At 34.5% G+C, this 27192-nt stretch overlaps 3 protein-coding genes across 4 annotated transcripts; 1 reads left to right on the forward strand and 2 right to left on the reverse strand.

Annotated features, from left to right (window-relative positions):
• Window positions 1-1856: 1856 nt before the first annotated feature.
• LOC114395866 (proteasome activator subunit 4-like) lies at window positions 1857-19633 on the forward strand. Its single transcript, XM_028357732.1, has 35 exons — window positions 1857-2244; window positions 3078-3180; window positions 3280-3392; window positions 3719-3841; window positions 4088-4189; window positions 4279-4444; window positions 4662-4778; window positions 4878-4945; window positions 5053-5154; window positions 5230-5446; window positions 5744-5980; window positions 6065-6192; window positions 6319-6436; window positions 6518-6733; window positions 6817-6972; window positions 7115-7191; window positions 7299-7504; window positions 7836-8049; window positions 8143-8222; window positions 8321-8438; window positions 8530-8700; window positions 10522-10690; window positions 10774-10817; window positions 10910-10952; window positions 11030-11181; window positions 11386-11480; window positions 11621-12519; window positions 15676-15957; window positions 16044-16139; window positions 16419-16597; window positions 16859-16940; window positions 17398-17522; window positions 18326-18418; window positions 19059-19212; window positions 19329-19633. The coding sequence occupies exons 1-35, from the start codon at window positions 2084-2086 to the stop codon at window positions 19368-19370; spliced, it is 5448 nt and encodes a 1815-aa protein (XP_028213533.1). The 5' UTR covers window positions 1857-2083; the 3' UTR covers window positions 19371-19633.
• LOC114396839 (transcription factor MYB80) lies at window positions 19587-20736 on the reverse strand. Its single transcript, XM_028359029.1, has 3 exons — window positions 20604-20736; window positions 20387-20516; window positions 19587-20304 (listed from the first exon to the last, which is right to left on the reverse strand). The coding sequence occupies exons 1-3, from the start codon at window positions 20734-20736 to the stop codon at window positions 19587-19589; spliced, it is 981 nt and encodes a 326-aa protein (XP_028214830.1).
• Window positions 20737-22106: 1370 nt separating this feature from the next.
• On the reverse strand, window positions 22107-26097 carry LOC114395867 (probable amino acid permease 7). 2 transcript variants are annotated; one of them, XM_028357733.1, is made up of 7 exons: window positions 25777-26097; window positions 25299-25535; window positions 24015-24108; window positions 23577-23791; window positions 23325-23458; window positions 22986-23213; window positions 22107-22884 (listed from the first exon to the last, which is right to left on the reverse strand). In XM_028357733.1, the coding sequence occupies exons 1-7, from the start codon at window positions 25853-25855 to the stop codon at window positions 22483-22485; spliced, it is 1389 nt and encodes a 462-aa protein (XP_028213534.1). In that variant the 5' UTR covers window positions 25856-26097; the 3' UTR covers window positions 22107-22482. The 2 variants fall into 2 exon arrangements, with proteins under 2 accessions (XP_028213534.1, XP_028213535.1); XM_028357734.1 differs by lacking the exons at window positions 25299-25535; window positions 25777-26097 and adding exons at window positions 24342-24424; window positions 24641-24767.
• Window positions 26098-27192: the final 1095 nt, after the last annotated feature.

Here is a 27192-nt window from a genome sequence, read left to right on the forward strand (position 1 = left end):
GTCTGTTTTATTAGTCTTGTAACTAAACAAAATTCTTAATTTAAAACACATAAGATAAGAATATCTTCTTTCTAAAGTTACATGTATCTTTCACTCTTTCTTATTCAACAAGATGCCATATATTATGTCAGACTTTAAAGATATAAAGTTTTGAATGTCCAAATCAGATGCACAAGTTTATAATATGAAATGACAATTTGGTTTCAACCTCCATTTCCTTTTCAGTTACTTTTCCTCGTTAAATAGTTAAATGATATAAAAAAGACTAATAGGCTTTTAGTAACACTGGATATCTTGTGATGCTAAAAAAAATGTGAGATGTTGACATCGATCCAACGGGTTAAAATGAAAAAAAATACCAAAGTTATGTTTTTATATTTTTTTGTTTGGATTAATTTACTTTATATTTTAAATACTTTAATAGAAAAATATAGAAAGAGTTATTTGTAAACAATTATTAAATATTTAGATAGAAAATTAATCATGTTATTATCAGCATAATCTTAGTTTATATATATATGAATAAGCATTAAATATTTTTTTTTATAGAAATACTATTTTTATTTTTCAAATTTTAAAAGGAAATTTAATAAGTATGCATTCACCGTTTAAAATGATTTTGTATTATTATTTAATTACAAATAAAATATTTTATCGTATTATTTAATTATAAATCATCGTTAATATGATTTTTAAAATTATCTTTATCTTTATATGTGTAAAAGTATAAGTAGGTTTATGATAATTTTGTCATTTTTAATTTCTCACACGAAAGGAAGGCAAATTAGTAAATTAATGTTTGCACTTTTTGGTCATAAATTAATATTAATAATTTTGTTTTATAATAAAACCTTTTAATTAATGACTTAAAATAATTATTATTGTTAAAGTTAATAAATTTATTATATATGATGATTTACAATTGAATGATAATGTAAAATTATTTTATAATGTTAACGTATAATTTTTTATTTTCCTTAAATAAATAGTCTAATAAATAAAATTTGCATGTAGTCATTGTTCAAGTAATTAATCAAAGAAAACGAGCAAAATATGAAGGCATGGTTGTTAGATTGTTATGGTTACATGAATATAGTTTATAAATCAAATACTAGTTCTTTTTCTTTTATTCCCAAACTACGAATACGTCTAAATGAATGGGAATTGCATAAATTAAAGTACATATAAGTTCTTTTTGTAATAACTCTCTTTTGATTTACCCAATCTTTACTTTCAAGTGGAATGAGTTTTTTTATCTTACAGTAAAAGTAGTAGAAGTAAGGAACCTTTAATACATGACAAAATGTCAATGATATGTTAGCTGCCATTAAAGGTTCGGTTATAGGATTAATTAAACAATGTTTAAATCTCAACAACTTACATAAGTATAATGTCTCACATTAATAATTTTAGATGATCAATTGAAAAGAAAATATCAAAATTCTTAAATGTCTTAAGTTAAAAATAAAGAGAGCAAAATCATATATTTAATTTAATCTAAGAATTAAGTTGATAAACATTTATTTTGGAGAGGATTAATCAATATTTTTTAAAGAGTATACTTTAATTAAGTATTATAATCAATTTAACACTTATAAAATTGGAATATGCTATTGTTGGAATATTATTATTATTATTATTAGTCTTCTTGAACGAGAGAAAAAAAGAAAAGTGCTTTAAAGTAAGCATGCATGTTAAAATTAATTTTTTTGTCAATATTAGTGTGAATATGTATTAATTTGATTAATGATTAATTTTTGATTATTTTTAATAAATTGTGTCTTCCAATCATATTTAATCTGCTTTGGTTCCGCAGCCGCAGCAGCTTGAATATGAATATGAAGTTAGTGAAGGCCATGTAAAGTCAATCCCAAGGTGTAAACCCCCTTACTAAGTCTCCTTTGCTCCAATAATATATACTTTAACTCTCTTTCTTTCTCTCTCTAATTCACCTTTCTTGCCTTTCTTGCTAAGAAAGTTGCTCTCAATCTTCAATCCTCAACTCTACACCTATATATACACACATTCACACCACCAAACTCATTTTTCCCATTTTCTCCTAAAATCAAAACACAAACAAAAAATGCATCTCTACAATGCATGGCTTCCGCCGCCGGTGGCGGCTCAGACCGCCGGCGAGCGAGACTCCTTCGCCCGCGTCATCGCCGCCGTCAAGTCCGCCTTCCGCTCCGATGATCCCGATTCCGTCTTCTCCACTCTCAAATTCATCTCCGTCCTCGACCTGTCAGTTTCCACTTCTCAATTTTTCAATCGCTGCCGTTTCCTTTTTCCTAATTCATCCTTCAATTTTTTGTTTGTTTTTGCTTTCGCTGTGTTTCTTCCCGCACACTCAATTCGGAGGATTCTGGAATATCGTTTCAGTTGATTTTCCGTTTTCTTTTTTTTGGTTTTGACTTTTGGCAAGTGCTGTGGTGCGAGGTTTTGGAAAACGATGTTGAATTTGTGATCGAAGGTTGTAAAGTGTTGTTAGAAGTTACTGAAAGTCTTAGGAGTGTGAGATTCATGGTTTTGTGAGCAGTTTAGCTGATTAAGTGAATGGAAAAATAGTTTCAGTGATTAAATTGGTTTAAGGTGTTTTATTCTGCTTAATTACAAGGAAATGATGATTTTTCTTCTTCTTTTCTTTCAAAACAAGTTAATAAGATTAGGTAATTTCTTTCGCTGTGTGTTCTGAAGTTATAGTATGCTACTATGCTTACTTAACTCTATCAGTGATTTTGTATATTGTATATTAACTTGTCGAGGTTGTGTAATACTACTGTTATTGCTTGCTTCGGTGTATGTTATCCAGTGGAATACTTTTGTTAAAAACAAGGTATTAAAATGGGGTCGCGGTTGTGGTTTCGTCGTGATCCTTTACATTGTGGGAAACCGCAGACAAATGTGGTCGCAGACTGTTTTTTAAAAACCTTGGTTATAAGTAATGGCTCTGTTTTTGCTTCCTAAACTGCGTTATAAGTAGTGGACGTGAGTTTTTTTTTTTCTCACTCATGGCTTGTATTTAGATGGAGTTGGTCGTTGGTTTGAAATCTAACTTTTTTACGTGTGTTGTGCAGTTTCATAAAGGCAAAAAGTGATGTATCTTTGGAGGATGTCTGTAACCTTATTCAGATGGGCCTTGAGATATTTCATGTGTCCCGTAATAAGCTTTATGCCCAGGTGCTGCTGCATTTTTGTCTTGGATGAGATGCGGAGTTTTCTTGCTTTCTTTATGTCTCTGCTTGCTCTTAAATAATTGTGCCATTTTTTGTTTATTAGGTTAGATGGGGAAATTTATTGGTCAGAATACTCAACAAATATAGGAAAAAGATTTCACTGACTATTGAATGGAGGCCACTGTATGATACACTGGTTAGCACACATTTTACTAGGTGAGTTTTGTATTAGTAATGTCTCTGCTTCAGCCTTATTTGGTTTTGAAGTTATTCTGTTCTGTACTTAATTTGTGATTCTTAGTTAGCTCAATGAAAACAAAGGAAAAATAGATTTAATATTCTCTGTGGATTTAATCCTTGACGAGGCAATAAATCCACAAGTTACCTTTGTTATATAAGCTTAAGTTTGTCTTTGAATTCAATGTTATACTTTTTTCCATTTACTTTTGAACTTTAATAATCTCTATTCTCTGGGCTCTTGCTAAATCAAAATGAGTTCCAAAATTCTATGCTGGGGATTTTGAATTATATTATTGTTGCAGAAGTACAGGTCCAGAAGGTTGGAGAATAAGACAACGACATTTTGAAACTATAACTTCCCTTGTTCAGTCCTGCCGAAGATTCTTCCCATCAGGTTCTGCCTTTGAGATATGGTCTGAGTTTAAGTGAGTGCTCTGGCGTTGTTTCTGCATAATGTTGAATTATTATGAGAGTTTGTCTTTTATTTATTTTGTACTTGATCTTTATGCTGAGCTGCATTAAAGGGAATTTTCTGTGGATCAATACTTCCAGTGAGTGGAATCATGCTGGACCTGTATTAGGGCTTTTATATTCTTTTTCCAACTTTGAGCTTTTGATTTAATTTGTTTTCTTCTTAATTCCTTTTCTTTGGGTCATTGGATAATTTGTAGATCTTTATTGCAAAACCCATGGCATAATTCATCCTTTGAAGGTTCTGGATTTGCAAGACTGTTTCTCCCAACAAATCTTGATAATCAGGATTTTTATACACAGTAAGCGTAAAATTCTTAGGATATTTTTTTTTTTGGTGTGATATCTGACATGACTTCCTTGGAATTAAATTTTATAATTGGATTGGCAGGGATTGGATAACTGAGTGTATAGACTTGTGGGAATCTATACCAAATTGCCAATTCTGGAACAATCAATGGGCAGATGTTATAGCTCGTGTTGTAAAAAATTACCACAATGTTGATTGGGAGTGCTTCTTGCCTTTACTTTTTGCTAGATACTTGAATATGTTTGAGGTAAGCATGTAAACTCTTCTGACAATGTTGGTTTTTTTCAAACTTTGATAAAATGTTTTGGCATTAGATGTAGATTAATTGAAAATGATTAGGAAATAGATACAATCTATCTCTCTGAAGACTCTTATTCTGAAACTTAAATCTTGTTTTTTTTCCTATTTCTTTTTTAAATTACCTATTCATAAGAGCTAATTGATCTATATCTTATAAATCATAGGTACCTGTTGCAAATGGAAGTGGATCATATCCCTTTTCGCTGGATGTCCCAAGAAACACTAGGTTTTTGTTCTCCAATAAAACTTCCACTCCTGCAAAGGCTATTGCCAAATCAATAGTAAGTAAATATTCTGTTACTTCTATGAAATTATAACATTGGAACCATGTTCTGGTTTCTTAATTTTAGTTTAATAATCTTTTTTAATTGCAACTGCAGGTATATTTACTAAAACGTGGTAGTTCATCACAAAAGCACTTTGAGAAATTGATCAACATTTTGGAACAGTTTGTTTACTCACTTATTGCTCTTGATTATTTTTCTTAACTAAGCTTGCTTTGTCTTTACAATTCAGTTATTTCTTTAATTTTTTAACTGGAATTTATTCTTGTAGATATTATCATCCCTCAAATGGGGGTCGATGGACCTATGCATTGGAGCGGTTTTTGTTTCATTTGGTGTTTCAATTTCAAAAGCGTCTACAGAATGAACAGCTGTAAGATTGATTATAATTTATCATCTATTTTATTTTTTGTCTGCTTTGTGCAACTGAAGAAGTTCTGTATTATAGGGGCATAAATAATAGCAGACCCACCGAACAGCATCTTGGGGAATCAGAGAGGGTTTTCTTTGTTAACTCAGTGCTAAAGTTAATTGACCGTGGTCAATACAGCAAAAATGAGCATCTCTCCGAGACAGTTGCTGCAGCAACTTCTATACTGTCCTATGTAGAACCCTCATTGGTTCTGCCATTTGTGGCATCTCGGTTTCAAATGGCCCTTGAGACGGTTAGTACTGCTGCATGAATTTTATGTTACAAGTTCAATAGTTATATGTGGTTAATGGCATATCCAAAGCATACTTTTTTTCTTGATAGAATGCCTCCTGAAGGATATGATATGATATATTCTTGTGAATGTGTAAATGATATATTCTATTAGATTAGTTTGTTTTCTTGACCAAGTTCATTTTTCCTATCCAATTGATGATGCCTGGTGAAGGATATGATACATTCTTGTCAATATAAATGATATATTTTATTAGATTACTTAGTTTTTCTGACCAAATTCATTTTGCCTAGCCAGATGACTGCTACCCACCAATTGAAAATTGCAGTTATGTCAGTGGCATTTGTTGGGCGTTCACTATTTTATACATCTGTATCAGTTTCCTCCATGAAACCAATTGATCTTGGTGGTGGTGATGAAGCATTCATTGATCTTGTGGGGGTTTCATTATCCAATGCATTACTTGGCATGGATGCTAATGACCCTCCAAAAACCTTGGCTACCATGCAATTAATTGGTTCCATATTTTCAAATGTGAGTTTTCAATTTTTTGATATATTAACAAAGAACTTCTTACTACTATAGATGAATCTTAACCTATTTACCCTGTAAATGCAGTTGGCTTTATTGGATGATAAAATTGATGACCTATCATTTATGCCGATGATCCGCTTTTCAGAGTGGCTGGATGAGTTCTTATGCCGTCTATTTTCCTTACTTCTACACTTGGAACCCAGCAGTGTTTTGTAAGTAACGGTGCTAAGGTCCTCTCTTATTTATGTTACTTTATTTGGAAACAGAATTGTTTAACTGGATTTTTTTATGTTTCTTATTATGCTTTATAATCGGATAACTGGTTTCCGGTACATTAGAAATGAAGGTCTGCAATCATCATCAGCAACAGGAACTTTCCTGGTTGACGATGGTCCATACTACTTCTGTGTGCTTGAAATTCTGTTTGGGAGGCTTTCACAATCACTGTATAATCAGGTATTACTTATGATTTAAAAATACTTTATAGTTACTACAATTTCTTGGCTAATATGTTGTCTTTCTCTTCACTGTCAATAGGCTTTGAAGAAAATTTCCAAGTTTGTGAGGACAAATATTCTTCCTGGTGCTGTTGCAGAGGTTGGACTGCTTTGTTGTGCGTGTGTTCACTCGAACCCAGAAGAAGCAGTTAGTCAACTTGTTGAGCCAATATTACTGTCTGTGATATCTTCTTTGAAAGGAACACCACGCACTGGATTTGGAGGAGGAACTTTTGATGCTTCTGCTTCATCAAAGGTACCTTTTTTTGGTCAGTTGTGGTTATCTTTCACTGCAATGTTGCTTCTGGATTTTCTTGAAAGCTGAGATTTTTTTTTCAGGTTAGATCCACAATTTCACCAGCTCTTGAGGCTTCAATTGACTATCAACTTAAGATATTGTCAGTTGGCATCACATATGGAGGTCCAGCGCTCCTCCATTACAAGGATCAATTCAAAGAAGCTATCTTCTTGGCTTTTGACTCACCATCTTGGAAGGTCTTATTCTTCCCATGCTTGATCTGTTTATTCAAATAATTTGATTATGTTCTCTTACAGATTAACATGAATTTTGGTGGTTAATAATGGAGTGATCCATTGGTTCCAAATCTAAGTTTGATTTTGTTACTTCCAATGACAGGTTAATGGGGCTGCTGATCATCTTCTTCGGTCCCTTCTCGGAAGTCAGATTCATTATTATCCAATAGATCAGTATAAGTATGTATATAGAGGGGTTTGACCATGCTTATTTAGTTTTTCTCCCCCCATTCAGCGGTTTTATTTCTTTATCTGGAAATTCAAATATTAAAGTTTTTGGTTTCTAGGTGTGTTCTTAGTCACCCTGATGCTGTTGCTCTAGAAGAATGGATTAGCACAAAAGATTTTTCCACTGATGAAAGGTTGATCCCAAAGTGGCATATTCCTTGTGATGAAGAAGTTCATTTTGCAAATGAGCTTTTAGACATTCACTTCAAGTCTGCTTTGGATGATCTGTTGAAAATATGCCAGACTAAAATCCATGCTGACCAAGGTGTAACAAATACTCTTGGTCTTAAGTAGTTTATGCTTTATCCTGTCATCCTTTTAGCAAGATAAATTATTTGAGTTCCTTTTTGACAAAGTTAGAAATCTAGTATTGATTGATTTGATTCTGAATTTTTATTTCTTGAAATTATCTACGTTAATACTGATTATTCTGATTTTTTGGAATTAGTTTTTTCCCCACTTTTTTCTGATAATGATTTGCTGATCATGACATGTAGATGTATTTGGATGCCAGTGTTCCTTGAAGGAAGTTCCTACTAGGCTAATACAAATGTATGCTTTTTTAACTGCTATATTGAATGTACTTTGTCATGCAGGAGATGAGAAAGAGCACTTGAAAGTGACTCTTTTGCGCATTGAATCATCGTTGCAAGGACTTTTTTCTTGTTTGCCCGATTTTGTCCCAGACTCCAGGAATGGAATGGTTGAAGATTCAAACCATATGTTTTTAATTGCTGGGGCAACAGGTTGTACTGTTGGTAGTACTGCTCTGAGAGAAAAAGCTACTGAGGTTGTACATGCAGCCTGCAAGTAAGGATCACACTTAATGCTACTCTATACATTGTTCCTTCAACTTATGTTCTTGTGCCATTCACAAATCCTGTTAATTTTTTTGTTTAATAGATATGTCCTGGAGAAAAAATCAGATGACAGCATCCTGTTGATACTTATTATTCGCATCATTGATGCTTTAGGAAACTATGGTATTGACTTCTACATCTGATTAAGTTTTCACTTATTACCCTGTTTTCTGTTTGTATACGTACTGCCTAATTTATTCTATCTCCTTTTTTCTACACAGGAAGTTTGGAGTATGATGAGTGGTCTAGTCACAGGCAGGCTTGGAAATTAGAATCTGCTGCCATAATAGAACCCCCCATTAATTTCATTGTGTCATCTCATTCTAAAGCAAAGAAAAGGTATTATTACTTTGAGAACTCATCTTTCTTGATTACAGGAACAGTTTTCCAATACCTTTGAATAAATCTCTGATGTTTGTGGTATATCCAGACCTAGGTGGGCTCTTATCGACAAGGCATTTATGCACAATACATGGAGGTCTTCGCAAGCATCCTATCATCTTTACCGTACAAGTGGGAATTTCTGCCCATCTGATCATGTGACTATGTTGATGGATGATTTGTTGAGTCTCTCTTTGCATAGCTATGAAACTGTCCGCCTGTAAGTGAGAAACCCTTGGCTAACGGAAACATATTTATTTATTTTCTGTTTAATCTCAGATAGTTAGTTTAGCCATATTCAATGAACAAACAGATTCTAGAGTTTTTTTGAAGGAGCAAAAAATAGCAGAATAAAATCAGTTCAAAGAAGGCTTTTATGTAGCATTTAGAGAGTACATCATTAATGGTCTAACATTGCAAAGAATTTTGAAATTGTGTACAATAAATGGACAATAGTTTATAGCAAGTGGAAAGGAAAAGACAGAGGGACTTAAAAGAATTGTCTGTCACTGCTGAAGTTTCAATCTTCAAGCTATTTTATGGATCCTTATGTCAAATTTCACTTCGTAGTAGACAATAGGGCCCTATAGCAGTGTAGCAGAGCTGCCCCAGGCAAATTCAGTAGTGACTAACGTGGCTGCAACCCTAGCAACATTAACAGTTTTTCCCACACTACAGTGACATTACTGTGATGGGCTTTAGAAACGCATTTTTACCCCTGAAATCTTCAAAAAAGATTATGTTTATGAAAACCTTCTTCCTCAGTCATTCCTGGAAAAAGGTACCTCTGTTTTGAACTCTGTTGTCTGACCCAGTGACCCGCTGCTTGCTGGCATTTGTTTCTGGCCAGCTCCGACATTTCCCACCAATGACCAACTACTCATGGGGATCTGTTCTTCCTTTGGTTTCTGTTCATGCATCAGAACTCACTCAGCTTAGTCTCTGTTTACACTTCACTGCTCACAGATGTATTTTTTTTTGTGTGTTTGTGTTTTGTTCTTTCTTCTTCCTTCACATATTACAGGTCTATTTTTCCTGTATTCTGTTCTATCTCCATTCTCCTGTTGTGCTACACAGTTCACATTCTCCTATGTTTTATGTAATGTGTTCTTTAATTTCACCTTCATCTTTCTTTTTTTGACTTCATTCCTACATTCTTAGTAGTTATTGCTTTAGGTTTTATTTGTAAACTGTGGATTTTTATTGATCATGAATATATTAATTTTGGATATATAGTTTTTAATTTTTGAATATTTATATGTGTGGTATAAATAAGCTTGTTTATATTATATATTTAAAATAGCAGCCAACCTGCTTTCCTTTATCCCTGCTATAGCATTTTCTTGGTTGGCTGGTATGTGCCACTATCCGGAATTGATAACTATGTTTTATTCCTCACATTATAATCAAAGAAAAGATTCTTCATTGTTAGTTAATATTCATCTTCTCTTGAAATTGTTTGTTTCTTCTCTAATGAAACTAATTCTCTTACAAAAGTAAAGTAAAGAAAAAAATATGTGCAACGGTATCAATGTAAAATTCAAACTGTGTTTTGGTGCTTTTTTGAGGCATCATGTGTAAATGTTTTATAGAAGTTCAGTATGCTTCAATTTCATTAAATTGGTATGTAAATGTTTATATTGATTCTCTTTATTTTTAGAACATAAGAGAATATTTTATCATATTTTAGAATATCTTAGACAATTCTCTAGGATTAATTTCCCTATTTCTCATTATTTCTTAAGATTAGTTTTCATATTTTCTTATCTTGTCATGGCTTGTTTCCCTTTCCCTAGTTAGCTAGGATTATGATTAGTATAAATAGGGGTTAGAGTGCTCTTGTTTTATGTAACCTTAAACATATTAATACATTGTAATACATCTTAGTTATATCAATTCAGTGTTTCAATCTCTTTTTTATCTATATTCCTCCCTCTACCCGAAAAATCTATAATTTCAAAAGTATCTCATTCAATAAATCTAACATGCTTGCTTTACTTGTACTTTTGTATGCCTGATTGAAATTTCTCATATCATCCAGGCTTGCAGGGAAATCTCTAGTGAAGCTGATCAAGAGATGGCCATCTATGATTTCAAAATGTGTTATCACTCTTACCCATAACTTGCAGGATCTCAATGCCAAGGAATATGCAGTGTTGGGTTCCTGTTCAGTCCTTGCCTCACAAACAGTTCTCAAGCATTTGACAACGGTGATTATCAAGGATGATGTTCTTAAAATTGTCTTTCTGGATGGTTAATACTTTCATGTCTCATTATTTTCTTTTGATTTCAGGATCCAAAGTCATTCTCTTCATTTATCTTGGCAATTCTTTCAAGGTAATCTCCTTTTCTGTTTGTTTCAGATGAATATTTTGTACTGTGTAACATTAGAGATTAGAGAATAATACTTTCCTGGTTTCTTCTTGAAGTTCGCATCATGAATCGTTGAAAGCTCAGAAAGCAATTAATGAGGTAAACTTATCCTGCATATGATTATTACAGTTTCATTATGTGCTTTATATCATTTAACTTTTCCTTGCTTTCAACAGCTTTTTGTGAAGTACAACATTCAATTTTCTGGAGTATCTAGAAGCTTTTTCAGGATCTCAGACAAAGAAAATCATACTGGTGGACTGGGGTTTTCAGATTTGGTTTCTCAGATTGGCTCCATGAGTTTTGATTCTACTGGCTTGCATTGGAGGTAAATGTTAATTCGTTTAGTTTGAAAATCATTTGACACATGTGATAGAATAGTTGCTTATGCATATTTAGATTCTGTCTCTGCTATTTCTTATTTATTTGTTTTAGTTTACATGCTGCCTCCCAATTTGTTAACCAGTTTAAATGTTGTGTTTGTAGATTCCTTCTTATTTAAAACATTGATTTAATAGTTTCAGTTTTTCAGGTATAACTTGATGGCTAATAGAGTGCTGCTCCTGCTGGCTTTGGCATCTCAGAACCATCCAAATTCATCATCTAAAATTCTGAGTGAAACTGCTGGTTTGTTTCTTGTTTGCTTTTAGATCTCTCTATAATCTATATTTTATTTTATTTGACTTGCCTTTTGCACATTCCACGTCAGTATTATTGCACTTATTTTTTGCAATGTGTTTATGTTATTCATGTTATTTCTCGTTTAGGACACTTCCTGAAGAATTTGAAAAGTCAACTTCCTCAGACAAGGATACTTGCAATTTCAGCTTTGAATACACTATTAAAAGAATCACCATATAAGCTGTCTCATGGTGAGAAATCTGCTGTACTTGAGGATTTGCAAGGCCATGTCAAATCATCACTTGAAGGAACTTTAACTCCAACTTTTCAGGAAGAGGGTTTCTTCAATGAGACATTGACTAGTCTTTCTCATGTTCATATAATAACTGATAGTGAAACTGCTTCAAGAGGAGGTCAGGGAGATTCAAGTTTCCAAAGCTTAGCAGACAAATCCATTACTCGTTTTTATTTTGAATTTTCGGCTTCATGGCCTCGAACGCCAAGTTGGATCTCCTTTTTAGGAAGTGATACATTTTACTCAAATTTTGCTCGTATTTTTAAACGACTAGTACAAGAATGTGGCATGCCTGTTGTATTGGCTCTTAAAGGTGCAGTAGATGAGTTTACAATTGCTAAGGAGAGGTCTAAACAATGTGTAGCTGCTGAAGCATTAGCGGGTGTGCTTCATTCTGATATTGATGGTCTATCAGGAACATGGGAAAGTTGGCTGATGCCTCAGTTGAAGAACATCATTTTAGCCCAATCTGTTGAATCAGTTTCAGAGTGGGCATCTTGCATACGATATGCAGTTACCGGTAAAGGAAAGTATGGAACAAGAGTTCCTCTTTTGAGACAGAAAATTCTGGATTCTTTGATGACACCTTTACCTCCAACAGTAGCTACCACAATAACAGCCAAGCGATATACTTTTCTGGCTGCTGCACTTATAGAAATATCCCCACAGAAAATGCCAGTAGCAGAAGTCCAGCTCCACAATACACTTCTGAAGGAAGTTCTTGGTAATATGTGCCACTCATCAGCCCAAGTAAGTGTTCCCTCTAATCTCATGTTTAATCAGTCATGTATTTGAATTTTCCCTTCCTATGCTTCTTATATATTATCTTCCCTCCTACCTGTTGCCAGCCAATTTGAGTCAGGAAATAACACTACAAAACCATGGACTGATAATAGTTCAAATCTTAATGATATTATATAGTTTTATCTAAAATATACAGAGTCACTTTCAACATTTATCATTTTTGTAAATTAAATCTTTTATGCCGTTTTCACTACATTATCAATGTCAAATACAATTAGCCTCAACACTGACTAAATTTGCAATTTGTTGTCAGAGGTCTTACATAGTGAACTGAATTCTTGGCCTCTGTTCTTAGTTCAAAGTAGGTCACATGTCAAATGCCAAATATTTTGCCTTGACTGTTCTGAGTTAATTCATACTGGACTAATTTCATGCTATGTGTGCAGAGCTTATAGGATTTGATAAGCTGGATTAGTTGTTCTAGATTCTAGATATTAATTTGGTCAGTGTAGTTTGATTTATATGCTAATCAACTCTCTGAATTAAAACTTCATAATTATGAAAAAGCACTAGGTTTAAAATTCGCATTAGAAGGTCATTCAACAACAACAACAACAACAACAACAACGCCTTATCCCACTAGGTGGGGTCGGCTACATGGATCAACTTCCGCCATAATGTTCTATCAAGTACCATACTTCTATCCAAACCATTAATTTCGAGATCCTTTTTGATAACCTCTCTTATAGTCTTTTTGGGTCTTCCTCTGCCTCGAATTGTTTGTCTTCTCTTCATCTGGTCTACTCTCCTCACTACAGAGTCTACCGGTCTTCTCTCTACATGCCCAAACCACCTAAGTCTATTTTCCACCATCTTCTCTACAATAGGCGCTACTCCAACCCTCTCTCTAATAGCTTCGTTTCTAATTTTATCCTGCCTAGGGTAGCTTTGAATCCTGCCTAGGGTAGCTTTGCTATTCTTAGCCGGTCCCAAGCCCGGATAAAAGGAGAGGGTTGTGTTAGGCTTTCGAAAGCCAACGTTAAACTTTGTCGAATCTCTATGACATGGATCAATTAGAAGGTCATTCAATCAGTTAAAAATTCTTGCACGTCAGGCTGGACTTGTAAGACTATGACTGATTGATCTGATCTATTTCATGGACAAAAATTAATATGTGATGATGATTAAGTTAGAAAACACCCTTGTTGAGAATCACAAATAAATAATATATTTAATGTATAGTGATCTGTTAGGATTTGATTTAGAGGAAGCATATCACTTTCAGAGGAAACTTAATCTCCTCTAATTATGTGTAGTTAATATAATCAGTCTATATAAACCAGTACTGTGATGTCATTCTGACATATGGTTTCAGTCTATTATGCCTCTGGCTCATGTAATTTAACATGGTATCTAGAGCCTGACAGGAATCTTGGAAACCATGCCTGTCCAATGGACCCACTGTCCTGGGAGACAATCTTTTTTTTTGGACAAACCACCTAACTCTCTGGTTTGTCCGTCTACTTGTTGACCCCATTCCGGTGACCTCTTTCCTGTTTACCAGCGCCTTCTCTGACCACTGGCGATGGCCGCCGTCAATTTTTATGGTGACTTTCTGACTGCCACCTATCTCGTCCGGTGCACTGTCCGCTGATCTACACAGATCTCGTCACTATTCAGCCTATTTTCAGTATGCTATATTTTAAAAGAATGTGTTGTACTAAAAATGAGTTGAAGCTCTCCTTACTAATTAGTTGAGTACAACCACTTAATATTATTGAACTGAACCATCAATATTACTATGCAATTATGTCAAATTGATTTTATTTACTTTTGTAGATTCATTTATATCAATTTATATTCTTTAATGAAGTACATTATCTTTCTTGGTTATCCTTGCAATTTTTGTCTTCATGTTACCTTGGAGTTCTGCTGTTTGAATGTGTGGTTTTAACTTTTAACTACCATTTCTTTGTTTCCTTTGACATTAAATTTTGTTTTCTCACTTTTTGTTATGTCATTGACATTAGCTAATGGATTACATTCCTAAGCTGGCCTCTTCCTTGCATTTATGTGAGGAAAAGGGACGAAAGGGTAACTGATATTTTGCAGGCTTATTGAATCACTGGATTTCGTTGATTGTTTAGGCATATACTACCAAGTATCCTGTATATAAAACTGTGTTTGGTTTATCTCATTATAGAATTAAAAATATATAAGGTTGGTGTGAATTAGAAATAATACATACAATTTTGAGTTTACAATAGTCCTTGCATTTGGTTGCTTTGTAAGGTCTTTTAGACAAAAGAAAAAAATCCCAAGAAAAAAGGGAAACCTTTGCAAGAATTTTTGTCAAAATAATTTAGCAAGTATTGGGGTTTCAAACTGAGATTTGACTTTATAGTAAAAAGGGGTTTACCAGATCGAAAGAATCCTGTAGCAAACGGGATTGATTCCACTTCCTTGCTGTTAAGTACGTCCCTCTTATCTCTTGCCGATTCCTAACTCCAGGAGGAGAGTCACTCAGCCGTCAATATATTAACTTATTCGTGGTCTGGTTGTATATGGCTATATAAGGGGGTGTTTGGTTTGACTGTTTTCTGTTTTCATTTTCACTGAAAACAGAAAATGGTGATGAAAATATGTTTGGTTAGATTTTTGAAAACATTTTCAGTGAAAATGAAAACAGGAAACAACCAGAAAATGAAAACAATAAAATCTCATTTTCAGTGTTTTCAGTTGAAAACAGGAACCTCATTTTGGGTAAAATGAAAATGCGATGACAAGGAATGTAATTTTAAGCAAATCTAAAAATAAAAAAAGACAAGAAGTCAATATATCATAAATTTTCAGTGTTTTTATTTCCTGAAAACAGAAAACAAGAAGTCAAACCAAACATGTTTTCAGAATTCTAATCTTTTGAAAATGAAAACAGTTTTCAGAAAATGAAAACAGAAAATGAAAATGCAAACCAAACACACCCTAAGATCTCCATTTCCTACTCAACCCATCCATGTTTTAAATTGGAATGGTGCTATAGTGGTGTAAATAAATGGTATACGCTGAAACTTTTTTTTGTTTAAGTAATACAATTATACAATTGCTTACAAGTTTTATTATTTGTTTGTGCTTCTGACCTATTTCAATTTGTGTATGCAACAGGTGAGGGAGGCTCTAGGGGTTACCCTTTCTATATTGTGCTCTAACATTAGGCTCTATCATTCAAGCCGTCATGATAATGCACAGGATGAGAGAAACAACGATGTTGATAGTTTGATGAAAGATGAAAGCTGGGTTCAGTTTCTTACAGAGCGAGCAGCTGAAGCAGTTGTTAACATTCAGATTGCTACCCAATCAGATAAAGTAGTGAATCCTGTAGATACAAATTCTCAAAATGGGCATCTAGATGGTGATTCACAAGATTGCATTAAATGGATGGAAACGGTATCAATGGAAGCATAGAGCTTAATAGATTTTGCTTTTACTTATCAAGTTATTTGCTAATTGTTTACTATTCCAAACTTATGTAGCTACTCTACTTCATCATCTCATCATTGAAGTCTGGGAGATCCTCATATCTACTCGACGTGCTTGTGGGGCTTCTATATCCTGTGATTTGCTTGCAGGTTCGAGCTATACATTTGACTCTAATAATTTGAACTTTTTACTTATTGTTTGACTGCATTGAAACTGTTTTCTGATTAAAGGGGCATCGATTTAGGCTAAGATAAAATATATCAGTGGGGGGCATCCTTCACCCTTTGAGCTAGCTTCTGGGGTTGATTTAGGCCCAAACCTACACTCTAAGACTCTGTTTGTTCTATTTGATTCTATTATCATTCAAGTAGGGAAGGTATCAGTTTATCACATTTCTGAATAATTTTATATGCTTTTGATTTTTGAAGGAAACATCAAATAAGGATTTGTCAACATTAGCCAAGGTAGCATTTGAATTGCTCAAGTGGATGATTGTTTGGGAACCTCACCTTCAGAAGGCTGTATCTGTGATTCTTTCTGCTGCCAATGATTCCAACTGGCGAACTAGATCTGCTACATTGACATATCTGCGCACATTCATGTACAGGTATGATGATCTTGTGATAGGTTTGCTTTGGCATACCATACTCTAAAATCTAAATGGTCGCATGCTTATTCATTATAGGCATCTAGCTTGATGTGGAAATATTTTCTTCACGAAGTGATTGTATTAACATCCATGTTATGAAAGTAACTTGTTCTTAACAGAGTTTTTTTCATTGATAATTATTTTCTCATTTATTTGAAGTGATTTCACATTTTTGTCTGTTAAGCAGATGCAAATAAAGTTCTGTTCCTTCTTTAACAGGCACACTTTTACTGTCTCAAGTTCAAAGAAGCAAGAGATTTGGAGAACTGTTGAGAAGTTACTAGTAGACAATCAAATTGAGGCAAGCTCTTAAAAGCTATTTGAATAGAAATGCAAAATATTTTTTTCTCCTTTTTATTTATATTTAGAAATTTGGGTACTTTATAGAACATGCCATCCTTATAAAAAAAGGTTTCGTCTTGGTGGACTCTACTTTTTTAGTAGCAAGGCACCTCTTTCCCCTTTAAAAACTGGGTTGTGGACGACACCAAGATCATATACCACAGGGGAGCGTGTGTACATGCCTGCAGAGTAAAGCATGTTATACTTTAAAATGTTTGTTTGTAGTTACCAATGGCTGTTTTCCTTGCGCAGACAAAATCTATATCAACATATATTTTAGGGAAATCATGTTCTGACATGTGTCATGTTGCTTTTCTTATGCTCATATCCATTATTGATGGTTGTCATTTACATTTAGTGTTATGAGTAATTCATTCCAAAACATCTCATTATGGAAGACTTAATCTTTTCTCTAGGTAAGAGAACATGCTGCAGCAGTTTTAGCAGGCTTAATGAAGGGTGGAGATGAAGATCTTGCTAGAGATTTCCGTGATAGAGCTTATAGGGAGGCAAATATTGTACAGAAGAGAAGAAAGTCGAGGTTATTCTTTGCCTCTTCTTTCTTTGAAATTTAGTGCTTTTCTTACAGAAATGGGCCTTGAAGCAAGCCTAAATTCTGGTTCATTTCTTTTAATTTAAAACATCATCTTTATCCATTGTGCATGGCCTTGTGGATTATATCTGTAGTTTTAATTTTGGACCTTCATGAAAATACTATTAATGCTAAGTATACTAGGTTTCTATTAGGAACTCCGATATGAGTAAGGAAAAAAGAGGGATTGCATAGGGTATAACGAACTTGCATATGAGGCAACAAGTGTGAGAACTGGGAAGCATTGTGGTAAGGTTAAAGGCTGTGTGGGATACAAGGGAAGAGGGGGGGGAATGAGAGAGGTTGACATTCAATTGGGTAGTTTTGGCTGGCTCTTGCCATAGGGCAGAGAAGTTTTTCTTCCCTGGTTTCTATTCTTTTATGCCTAGCTTTCTATGTACTGCATTTTTCCTCTGTAACCAGATCTCTGTTCTCTGGAATTTGCCCTATTAATTCTGGAATAAAATAATAAATTCAGTTCCTATCAGTTTCACCGCATGAAGAATAAGCTTGATTGTTTAACTGTAGGATATTTGCTATTCATGAAAAAAAAAATAAGTCACCTATGCAGTTTGTCTTAAAAAATATTTTATGTAACATGTAGGCATGAAGTGCATAGTTAGTTACATGATGGATTTGCAAACATTTTTTTATCGGTCAAATAAATAGCTGATATGATCATCTAGTAATTTCTCATTTTTATTAGCTCTAACTCACCAAGTTTGATAAAGTGTGGAAATTTTCTAATACAGAAATGCAAGTTCTGGATCATCAATAGCATCTGTTCATGGTGCTGTACTAGCTTTGGTAGCTTCTGTATTATCAGCCCCATATGACATGCCCAGGTTTGTCCAGTAATAAAATCCATACCATATGATTTGTATTGGTAATTTTGAATGCATGTAATGACTCAGTGAAATCCAATTGAGATATTGAAAAAAGTTAACATTAGGTAAATCCTACTGGGATAAGGCTTTTGATGTGTATGTCAGTACATTTTTTTAGTTGATTTGATTTAAAACAAAATAGACTTTTTTGTGGAATATTGTGAAATCCCTGCCTCGTTATATTTGTACTGTTGTCTTCAATTTTTGCATCACATGGAAATGTGAGTTCGTTTGCGGTTATATATAAGCAGCAAATATCAAATGTCAAAAATGTAATTCTCCAATCTCCTTTGAAGTTCAAGTGATTAGTGTTATGGCCATAATCTAATACACAAAGATACCTTTTCCAATTGATGGTAAATCTGTATTTGACTGAAGTTCAGCAGAGTGAAATACAAAATATTTCTGTGAACTCAGGCAAAAGCTTACTCTCTTATTTCTTGAACTACAAGCATCTGAGTGTTCAGCTCTATATTAATCACAGGCAGGATTTTATTTTTGTTTTGTAGAAACTGGAAGGGATTGATTATGCATCTATTGATTCTTTTCCACTGTATTTTCTTGCCATTATCTGATAGCATTAACTACTTTCTTTCAGTTGGTTGCCTGATCATGTTACACTACTTGCTCGCTTCAGTGGGGAGCCATCACCCGTGAAATCTACAGTTACTAAAGCAGTTGCAGAGTTCCGGCGGACCCATGCTGATACATGGAATGTTCAGAAAGAATTTTTTACTGAAGAGCAACTTGAGGTAGTTACCCAGAAAATCCAAACATATTATGTCCTGTGGTTTAATTTGATTGTTACACTTCTATTTTTGTTTCTTTATATTCTTTTTTGCTAATTTTTCCCTCCATATATTCACAGATTCTGGCAGATACATCCTCGTCGTCGTCATATTTTGCTTGATAAAAAATTTCAAAGATATTGTTGGGAGAGAGGGTACTGAAATAATTGGTTAGGGAAAGTATGTTTTTCATTTTTGGTGTATTGACTGTATTCATAGTTGTTAAAATAGCTTTTATTTACATTTTGTACCATTGATCATGTAAGAAATTTATTCCTTAATAATCTAGTCTCAGAAGTTGAGCTTCTTGCTTTCCTCTGTCTGTTCTGTAATTTTTCTTAGACCATGGGGTTAATCAAATCATCCGTTGGTAGATCCCACACAACACAATCTGAGTTGAATATATTGGATAAATTTCTAATCTCCTTCGTAGCCTCAGAATCATCACCGATTTCGTCTTCAAGTTTTTCATGTAACTGGCTTTGCTGATCCATGACAGTGCATGTGCTTCCAGTACATACACTTTGGCTCCATGGAGATGCATCATCCCCTTTGCCAAAAGTTGCCGGAGACAATTGAAACCCAGGCATTGTAGGAAAAACACCGTATGGCATCACAAAATTTGCAGATGTAGTTGCATTGGAGTCCCAAGGTTTGTTTGCGGGCATCATTTCTGGTTCATGTTGTATGGCCTTTGATAGGTCAAACTTAATCTTCTCAATAGCTGTGTCCTTTTCATCTGGCTTACAATTAATGTAATCTGTGAAGTTATTTTCCAATGCTGCAGTGGAATGTTGCCCCTGGTGGAAGTTAATTGGCTTCTTGGTAAGAAGGTGGAGCACCTCATCTTTGAAACAGCCAAGGGCCGCTTCAGCAAGGTGAGCTGCTTGTGGGGGTGCCAATGTTGTAGCAATTTCAGCCATTAGATGGGAAAATGGCTTGTGGGTGACAGGGTCTATACCCATGCCTGACAGTTTCTTCTTCAGCTTGGTGTTCCAGTGGTTTTTGACATCATTGTCAGTGCGTCCTGGCAGCTGGGCTGCTATCAGTGACCATCTAAACACCCATTAAAGTAAAACATTTATTTAAAAGAATCAACAGAACAATAATTTCAATGTATGGCTAATATTCAATGTACCTGTTACCAAAAACTGAGTGAAGCTTCACAATGGTTTGCTCTTCCGAATCCGAGAATTGGCCATGTTTGAGATCAGGACGAAGGTAATTAGTCCACCTTAATCTGCAGCTCTTTCCACATCTCTGGAGGCCTATTTCATAAGCAAAATCAAGAATAAAAGCTTGTTTTTTTTGGCATTGATATGAATGATATCAATATAGAGTGGGGAGGGACTTACCAGCATTCTTGGGAATGAGACGCCAGTTGCGAGTGCCGTGTTGAGCAATGTAGGAGGAGAGCTTGTTATCTTCCTCAGGTGTCCACTGTCCTCTTTTCACGTTGTCCTTCTCACAACATGGAATACGTCCCATTTCTGTTTTCTTTTTTCTTTTTCAATAAGAAATTCCTATTTTAAGGGTAGTGAGGACTTGAATAACTGAGGGGACTGTTGGGAATAATAATTGTCTTTTCTTTTCTTTTTTTCTCCACAACTTGTGAACTCTCTCTCTACCAGTCTTTGATTTCTTTGAGATGAAAAGGGAAGACGTGGAATATTTCTTTGAGTTTGTTGTTGTTACTTTCTTTTTTCTGTGTTTTTCTGGTACCGGCTTGTTATTCTTAATATATAAGGAGGGCCAATTGGAATTGCATGGGGTACATGGTAAAAGCTTAAAGGCATCAAAGGTGCATGATTTTGTTAAAGAATTTCAACGCCATTGAGCGTGTGAGCGGAAGGTAGGTAGCTCACCCACAAGATGCTTGGTCAACATCTCTCTCTTTCTCTTTCCTTCTTGACTCTTTTGCTCATAGTTTGTGTGCTTGATGCATGTGTTGGGTAGGTTTATGCTTTGATCACACAAAACCTCCTCACCTTCAAAGGAAGGGTGGCAGGGATAGATCCTATCTATCGTTACTGGTGTCAAGGTCCACGTGCGGGGTCTCGGTGAGAAAATTCTTGTTAATGGATTTCACTTGTTACTATGCCAGGCCATGTAGAAGAGAACCAGGGAGCAACATTTCTCGATAAATCCTTATGTTCGTTTTCACTATACATTATATTTTGGCTACTACATGTGATAGTCCGAGTTTGGATGTCTAACACGTGAAGTTGACTAATTTATAAGTGTACTCACAAAAATTTCTATAGTATATTACTTTACCCTTACATATTAAAAGTGTTGACAATCATTAACGACAACCAGTTTGAATGGTTATATTATATTCTCCTACTTCATTTTTGTGAGAACACTAGAAAGAATAAGAGGATTGTGGGTAATTAGGATCCTAGAGTTAAGACTCACCAAATTATATAAAATTCCCTTTGTTACTGAACTTCATAATCTTAAGGGTGTGATGTGCCACTCACTCATCCAATTATATCATTATAGTCTCCTTTCCCGTTAATTTAGCTTAATCTTGTGTCTACGAAACTTTTATATAGAAAAAGAAAAAAAAAAGCCTAAAAAAGACATGTGGAGCTGATACTTTTACCAAACACCGAAAGTATAATGGAGACCAAAAGTTGTTGGCACAAGTAGTTTGACACTTGGGTTCCTTAATCAAGGTCTTTGTTTATTTCCTGACTTGAGTATGAAGTAGTAACTGGAGGTACCATTTTATCCCAAAATGGGCCGATCCAGTGGGAGAGAATTAGTTGAGTGCTAAATATGAAATTTCATATACTTTTGGTTAAACAGAAAGAAAAGTAGAAAGGAATTCATTTATTCAGGTACAGAACATCTATCCCAAATCTCAAGTCGGGGGTGACCTGAAGGTGTGATTCCCTGCTTCAAAAACCGGACCTGCTCAACTTTTTTATTCCATGATTAGCTAAGAATTACAGATGAAACTAACTAGTTTCTCAAGATCATTTCAAGAAACAAATGCAATTTTAAGCTTCTGCAACTCAATTACACATCTTTACTACTACATCTTAACAGGTAGAACAACAGAACCTTGAATTCATCAATGTTCCATCTATGCTTAATTCTTTATGCTTGGGGAGGCGTCTGCTTCACTATGTTTAATGCTGGTTTTCAAAGAAAGGGCAAAAAATGTAACAACCACAATCTAATTCCAAGTTCAACTTCCAATTCTGGGAGAGGCCTGAAAGCTTCTCAGCTTAGTTTTGCAGATACTATCCCTTCAATGGATCCAACGAGAGTGAACAATCCCACCAGAAAACCAACAATGCTAAAAGTCCTAAGCATGACCCACTTAGCTGTCCATGCTTCAATATTGCCCAGACTCAAGTACATTTCCACTGGAAAATATATAGATAATGGATAGTAGATTATGCCAGCCAAAACTCCCAAAATCTGATTGAAGTAGGGAAAGATCATTGCAATCCCAGTTGTTGATGCAACATATGCAGTTCTGAAAGTCAGCCTAAGAAAATTTAGCCGGAAAGCTGGCAGCAAAGGGAGTTTCAAGGAGTATGTGCGATTCACAAATTCACTGTCCGGGAACTTGAAACGAAGCCAATTCTCAACATTGGCAAAAAGTGGCTGGCTATACACCTGCACCAGAACAAGATAAAATATATGGCACATTACTTAGCAAGACCTCCAGCACTCACTATAACAAAATTTGAGGATGATATCTATAATATTATGTGTACCTGATATGCACCAACTAGGTGAATTACTATACAAGCATTGGCAAAGTCTACAAGCCAATGTTTTTTATAGAGTGCAAACCCTGTTAAAAGGTTTCCTGGTGTATCATTACCAAAGGCTGCATATCCAAAACACCCACAGCAGAGGTAGAAAAATGTTGTGACAATGACTGATATTGTTGAGGCCCTCTTCATGGTTACATTTTCTGGTGGAGGCGACTTCAAAGTATCCTTCAAGAATTGCAGCAAGTTGTATTAGCCTTATAATTGTTAAAGCTTTCCCTCGAAGCTGTGGCAAAGTTACTTTCTGATTATCTGAGACTGAGATCACAGGATACATACCTGTATTTCAATAAGAATTACTGAGAATGGATAGGAGAATGCTATGTCACCAAGTGCTTGAGCAACCAGCCATAACTTTTCAATTCCACTGGAAGTAGGGATTCCTTCAATACTACCCTCAGCATGTCCATTTTCTGATCAAATGATCACCAGAAAATTAAATACATGTTTTTGGTAAAAACAAAATATGTCGGTCATTCTATCCCTGAGGATTGAGGAAAGACACCAATAATCAGATACTGATGAGCATACCTGTGACTTGCCCGACAGAAAGCCCCATTCCTATGAAAGCATAAGCAAAGGACATAATTGCTGCAAGAATTGACAACCATTGAATATTATGGAAGTTGGGTATCTGTGAGAGAAGAACTTGCATAGCCCCAAAAATAAGCATGAAATATCCATCCCCAAATCCACATGTTACTTCATTCCCATTGTCTTGGGAACAGTTTGATTTTTGGATTGCTCTGCAGTCACAAATACACATAGCAGTCCAAATTAATGACATTAATCTTTAGCCATATTGGTATAGTGAGATTCCAGGAACAACTTCATATATTCCTGGTGGAGTACAAGTGATAAATCTTGTTTGCAAATAGTAGTATTCCATGGATGAATGTAGGGAAAGTAGAGCAAAGAAAAGAAAATAACAAAACGAGAGAAACCAGTGTGATAAGTTACTGAACTCACCTCATGCTGATAGCAGCAGTAATGACATAAGCAATTCCAAAACCATATAAGCTTACGTTCACAAAAACAGCACAGAAGCGACTATTCCCTTCCCCTGCAATGTAACCATCCAATTAGGATCATCTGTAGAGCAGTTTTGCCACTAGAAACATCAAGATGCTGTTCCAAATATGCTAGCATATTTAATCAAAATTGTTATAAAGAACTTACTAGATGAAATTTTAACACTTGGTAAACTGACACTAATACATGTTAAGCTTCAATGCTATGAAAGGAAAGAAGCCAAAAGAACTATGTTCACTAATTAAAGAGTAACTTCTAACCTACCATAGCTCCGCACAACTATCAATATCACCATGGCTCATCTGCCATTCTCACCACCACCATCACCATGATGCCTTTCACCCGACCTCTCATTAATCATAACCACAATGTTAACCTTGTGAGGATATATCTCAGTATTAAATTAGTAAAGGTAACTTGTATAATTCTCTTAATTTTTTAACTCAGCATCAACAGTTGAGATGATTAAGAAGGCAATATTTTTTCTTTCTGGTAGAAAAAATAAAAATATAGTATAACCTCAAAAAATCACCATGCCCTTATAATAAGGATTTCATGCCTACCTTTTGTTATTGTATTGTTAAAGAATTATTGAATCTAATAGCTCATTGTTCTGGGTTATAGGCTTATAACTCAAATATATTTTATATACGTGCGATACCAAATAAGTTCTTAAAGGAAAATTCTGTATAAGAGATACTGAAATATATTATTGGTAGAGCCAAGTAAAATATTAAGAAAATGAATATCACTTTCAAGCAGTGAATGATTTCTCTATCTTTTTTATGTGGTTCCGTGTGGCCTAATGAAGAGAGAGAGAATGATGAAAGTGTAATGAGCAAGATCCATGTGGAAGCATTCAAAAGGATCGATTGTGATCTCAATCTGCACACAACAGAAGCAGAGGATATGGTTGCCGTGACACAACTGAACTAGTTAGATACGGGACACATCACACTCACTCACGTTACCATTGGTCCAAGTCAAAGCCACGTTTTCCCTTATCACCATCACATTCACCACAATTTTATTTGTTAATATAAGGCAACAAGAAAAGAAACTTCATCCATGATTTCCTCCACTTTATCTTATCAGATCACGCACAAATTGAAGTGATCAAAACAGATAACATGTACATGGAAATAGTACTAACAAACAAAACAAATATAACACGATATGAATCATGTTGGTGCCGTTGAAATTGAAATTGTAAGAACTTACCCTTATGCAAATTAACAGCATCAAGGTATGAGGAGCTCCTATGAGGGCCAAGTTCAGGGTCTGGAGAACGATATGTGTTGCTAAGAAGGAAAGAAGAGAGGAGAGTGATGGCAGCAAAGAAAACAATAGTGAGTGGCCCTCCAATCCATCCAAGCTGTGCAATGCTCCATGCCAAAGACAACACTCCTGACCCTATCACTCCTGTCACTATGTGTGCCACTGCAGTCCACACTGTACCTGCACTCACAACAACATTCATCATCAATTCCATGGCACCACTCCATCAATTCCTCAAAATAACAATCAGAATTTAATATTCATGCATTGTCGTTGAAATTTACACAACGAATCAATCGGAAATCATTCTAATTATGTTTTTCAACATAACAATAACAATATCAATGCAGAACTTGATTCATATCCATTTTTTTTGCCATGGAAAATAAATCATTGAGATCACAACAACAACAACACAAACCAGTTCTTTCGACGTGACATTCTGCATATTGGGTATCCAAAAAAGGGGTGCTGTCATATCCTGAACCTTCTTCTCTCATGGTTTTTGATCTGATTGCCAAAACCCAATCACTGGATGAAACTGATTAATTCCCTGCTTTTCACTCTCAGTTCATTGGAAACCGAAAAGAATCAGTGCCAAGACGAATTTTTTTCACAGAAGAAGCGATCTCAGAATCTGGTTTTGTCTTGATTTGGTTTGTGTTTTAGTGCATCAGTTGTATGAAACTGTCTTTTGCCATATACAAATCAAATGTTTAATGAGTTGTGGAAGTGTCCTGATAACTCGCCAGCTTCAACGTCTTATATAGTCAGGGTATCTTTTTATTTTTATTTTAAATATATATATATATTTTTAAAAATTGTTCGGCTCTATTTGCGGTAGCCATGACTAGTAATTTTTCTTTTCCTCATGAAATCGTTTTATTTTGTAGCCCATATAGAGAGAGATTGTGAATCTAAAAGCTTGGGATCCTCAAACTCCATCAATTGAAGTTTCTCGTATACACACCATGAGAGATAAATCTAACAAATGGGAAATAATGATTTTGTTTTCTGAACGTGTACGTGACTAGGTTGCTGTGACTTAGGTTTGATTATTAGATATATATATATATATATATATATATATATATATATATATATATATATATATATATTAAATTCTATTATATATTAGATTTAATGTTAGTTTTGATTTATTATGTTTTGCGCTTGTTTTACTTTTATATATCAAGGGTGCATTTGATTGACTAAAAAATAAGAGTATGTACAACACAAAAATAGTGTTTTTAAGATGTATTATTTTGATCTTTTTTTAATAATTTTTCATTAGAAATGTTACTGTTTTGTTAACTTAAAAATTTAAAAATGGTTTAATGTTACTTTTAGTTTATTATATTTTATAATTAGTTTGCTTTCATACATTATATTTTAAAAGTTTTATTCTATTTTTTTATGTTTTTGAAATATATCATGTTGATCTTTTTTTAATTTTTTTTTTGTTAAAAACATTAGTGTCCATTAGCGTGGTTAAGAATTGTCACTGCCTTTTTTTTTATTATTTTAAAAATTATAAATCACTAAGTTAATGAAGAAAAGATGGATATGCAATCACCAACAATAATAACCTTCATTCTCATTATTATTATTCTCTTCATTCACCAATTATTCTCTATCACAATGAATAAGAACCCATTCTTCTTCTGTTACTCCAGATATCCTTGTTGACCCAACAAGACAACATCCGTGCCCCTATTACCATCTCCATCGCAACCTTCCCATGGCAGTCGAAATTGCCATCTCACCTTACGAGAACAATTGTCTAATTGTCGACTTCAACAAAAATGCCTTGACGAAGGCGAAGAAGAAGAAGATT

Source organism: Glycine soja, chromosome 18 (assembly GCF_004193775.1).
Source record: "Glycine soja cultivar W05 chromosome 18, ASM419377v2, whole genome shotgun sequence".
NCBI lineage: Eukaryota > Viridiplantae > Streptophyta > Magnoliopsida > Fabales > Fabaceae > Glycine > Glycine soja.

Coding starts and splice junctions, on each gene's coding strand:
- LOC114396839 (XM_028359029.1), bottom strand. CDS start 20,736: ATGGGACGTATTCCATGTTGTGAGAAGGACAACGTGAAAAGAGGACAG. Junction 20,517..20,603: donor TCTCATTCCCAAGAATGCTG/GTAAGTCCCTCC, acceptor CTTATGAAATAG/GCCTCCAGAGATGTGGAAAG. Junction 20,305..20,386: donor CACTCAGTTTTTGGTAACAG/GTACATTGAATA, acceptor ATGGGTGTTTAG/ATGGTCACTGATAGCAGCCC.
- LOC114395866 (XM_028357732.1), top strand. CDS start 2,084: ATGCATCTCTACAATGCATGGCTTCCGCCGCCGGTGGCGGCTCAGACC. Junction 8,050..8,142: donor GTTGTACATGCAGCCTGCAA/GTAAGGATCACA, acceptor TTTGTTTAATAG/ATATGTCCTGGAGAAAAAAT. Junction 8,223..8,320: donor TGATGCTTTAGGAAACTATG/GTATTGACTTCT, acceptor TTTTCTACACAG/GAAGTTTGGAGTATGATGAG.
- LOC114395867 (XM_028357733.1), bottom strand. CDS start 25,855: ATGAGAGAAGAAGGTTCAGGATATGACAGCACCCCTTTTTTGGATACC. Junction 23,459..23,576: donor TTCTGTCGGGCAAGTCACAG/GTATGCTCATCA, acceptor TCATTTGATCAG/AAAATGGACATGCTGAGGGT. Junction 23,214..23,324: donor TAATTCTTATTGAAATACAG/GTATGTATCCTG, acceptor CAATTCTTGAAG/GATACTTTGAAGTCGCCTCC.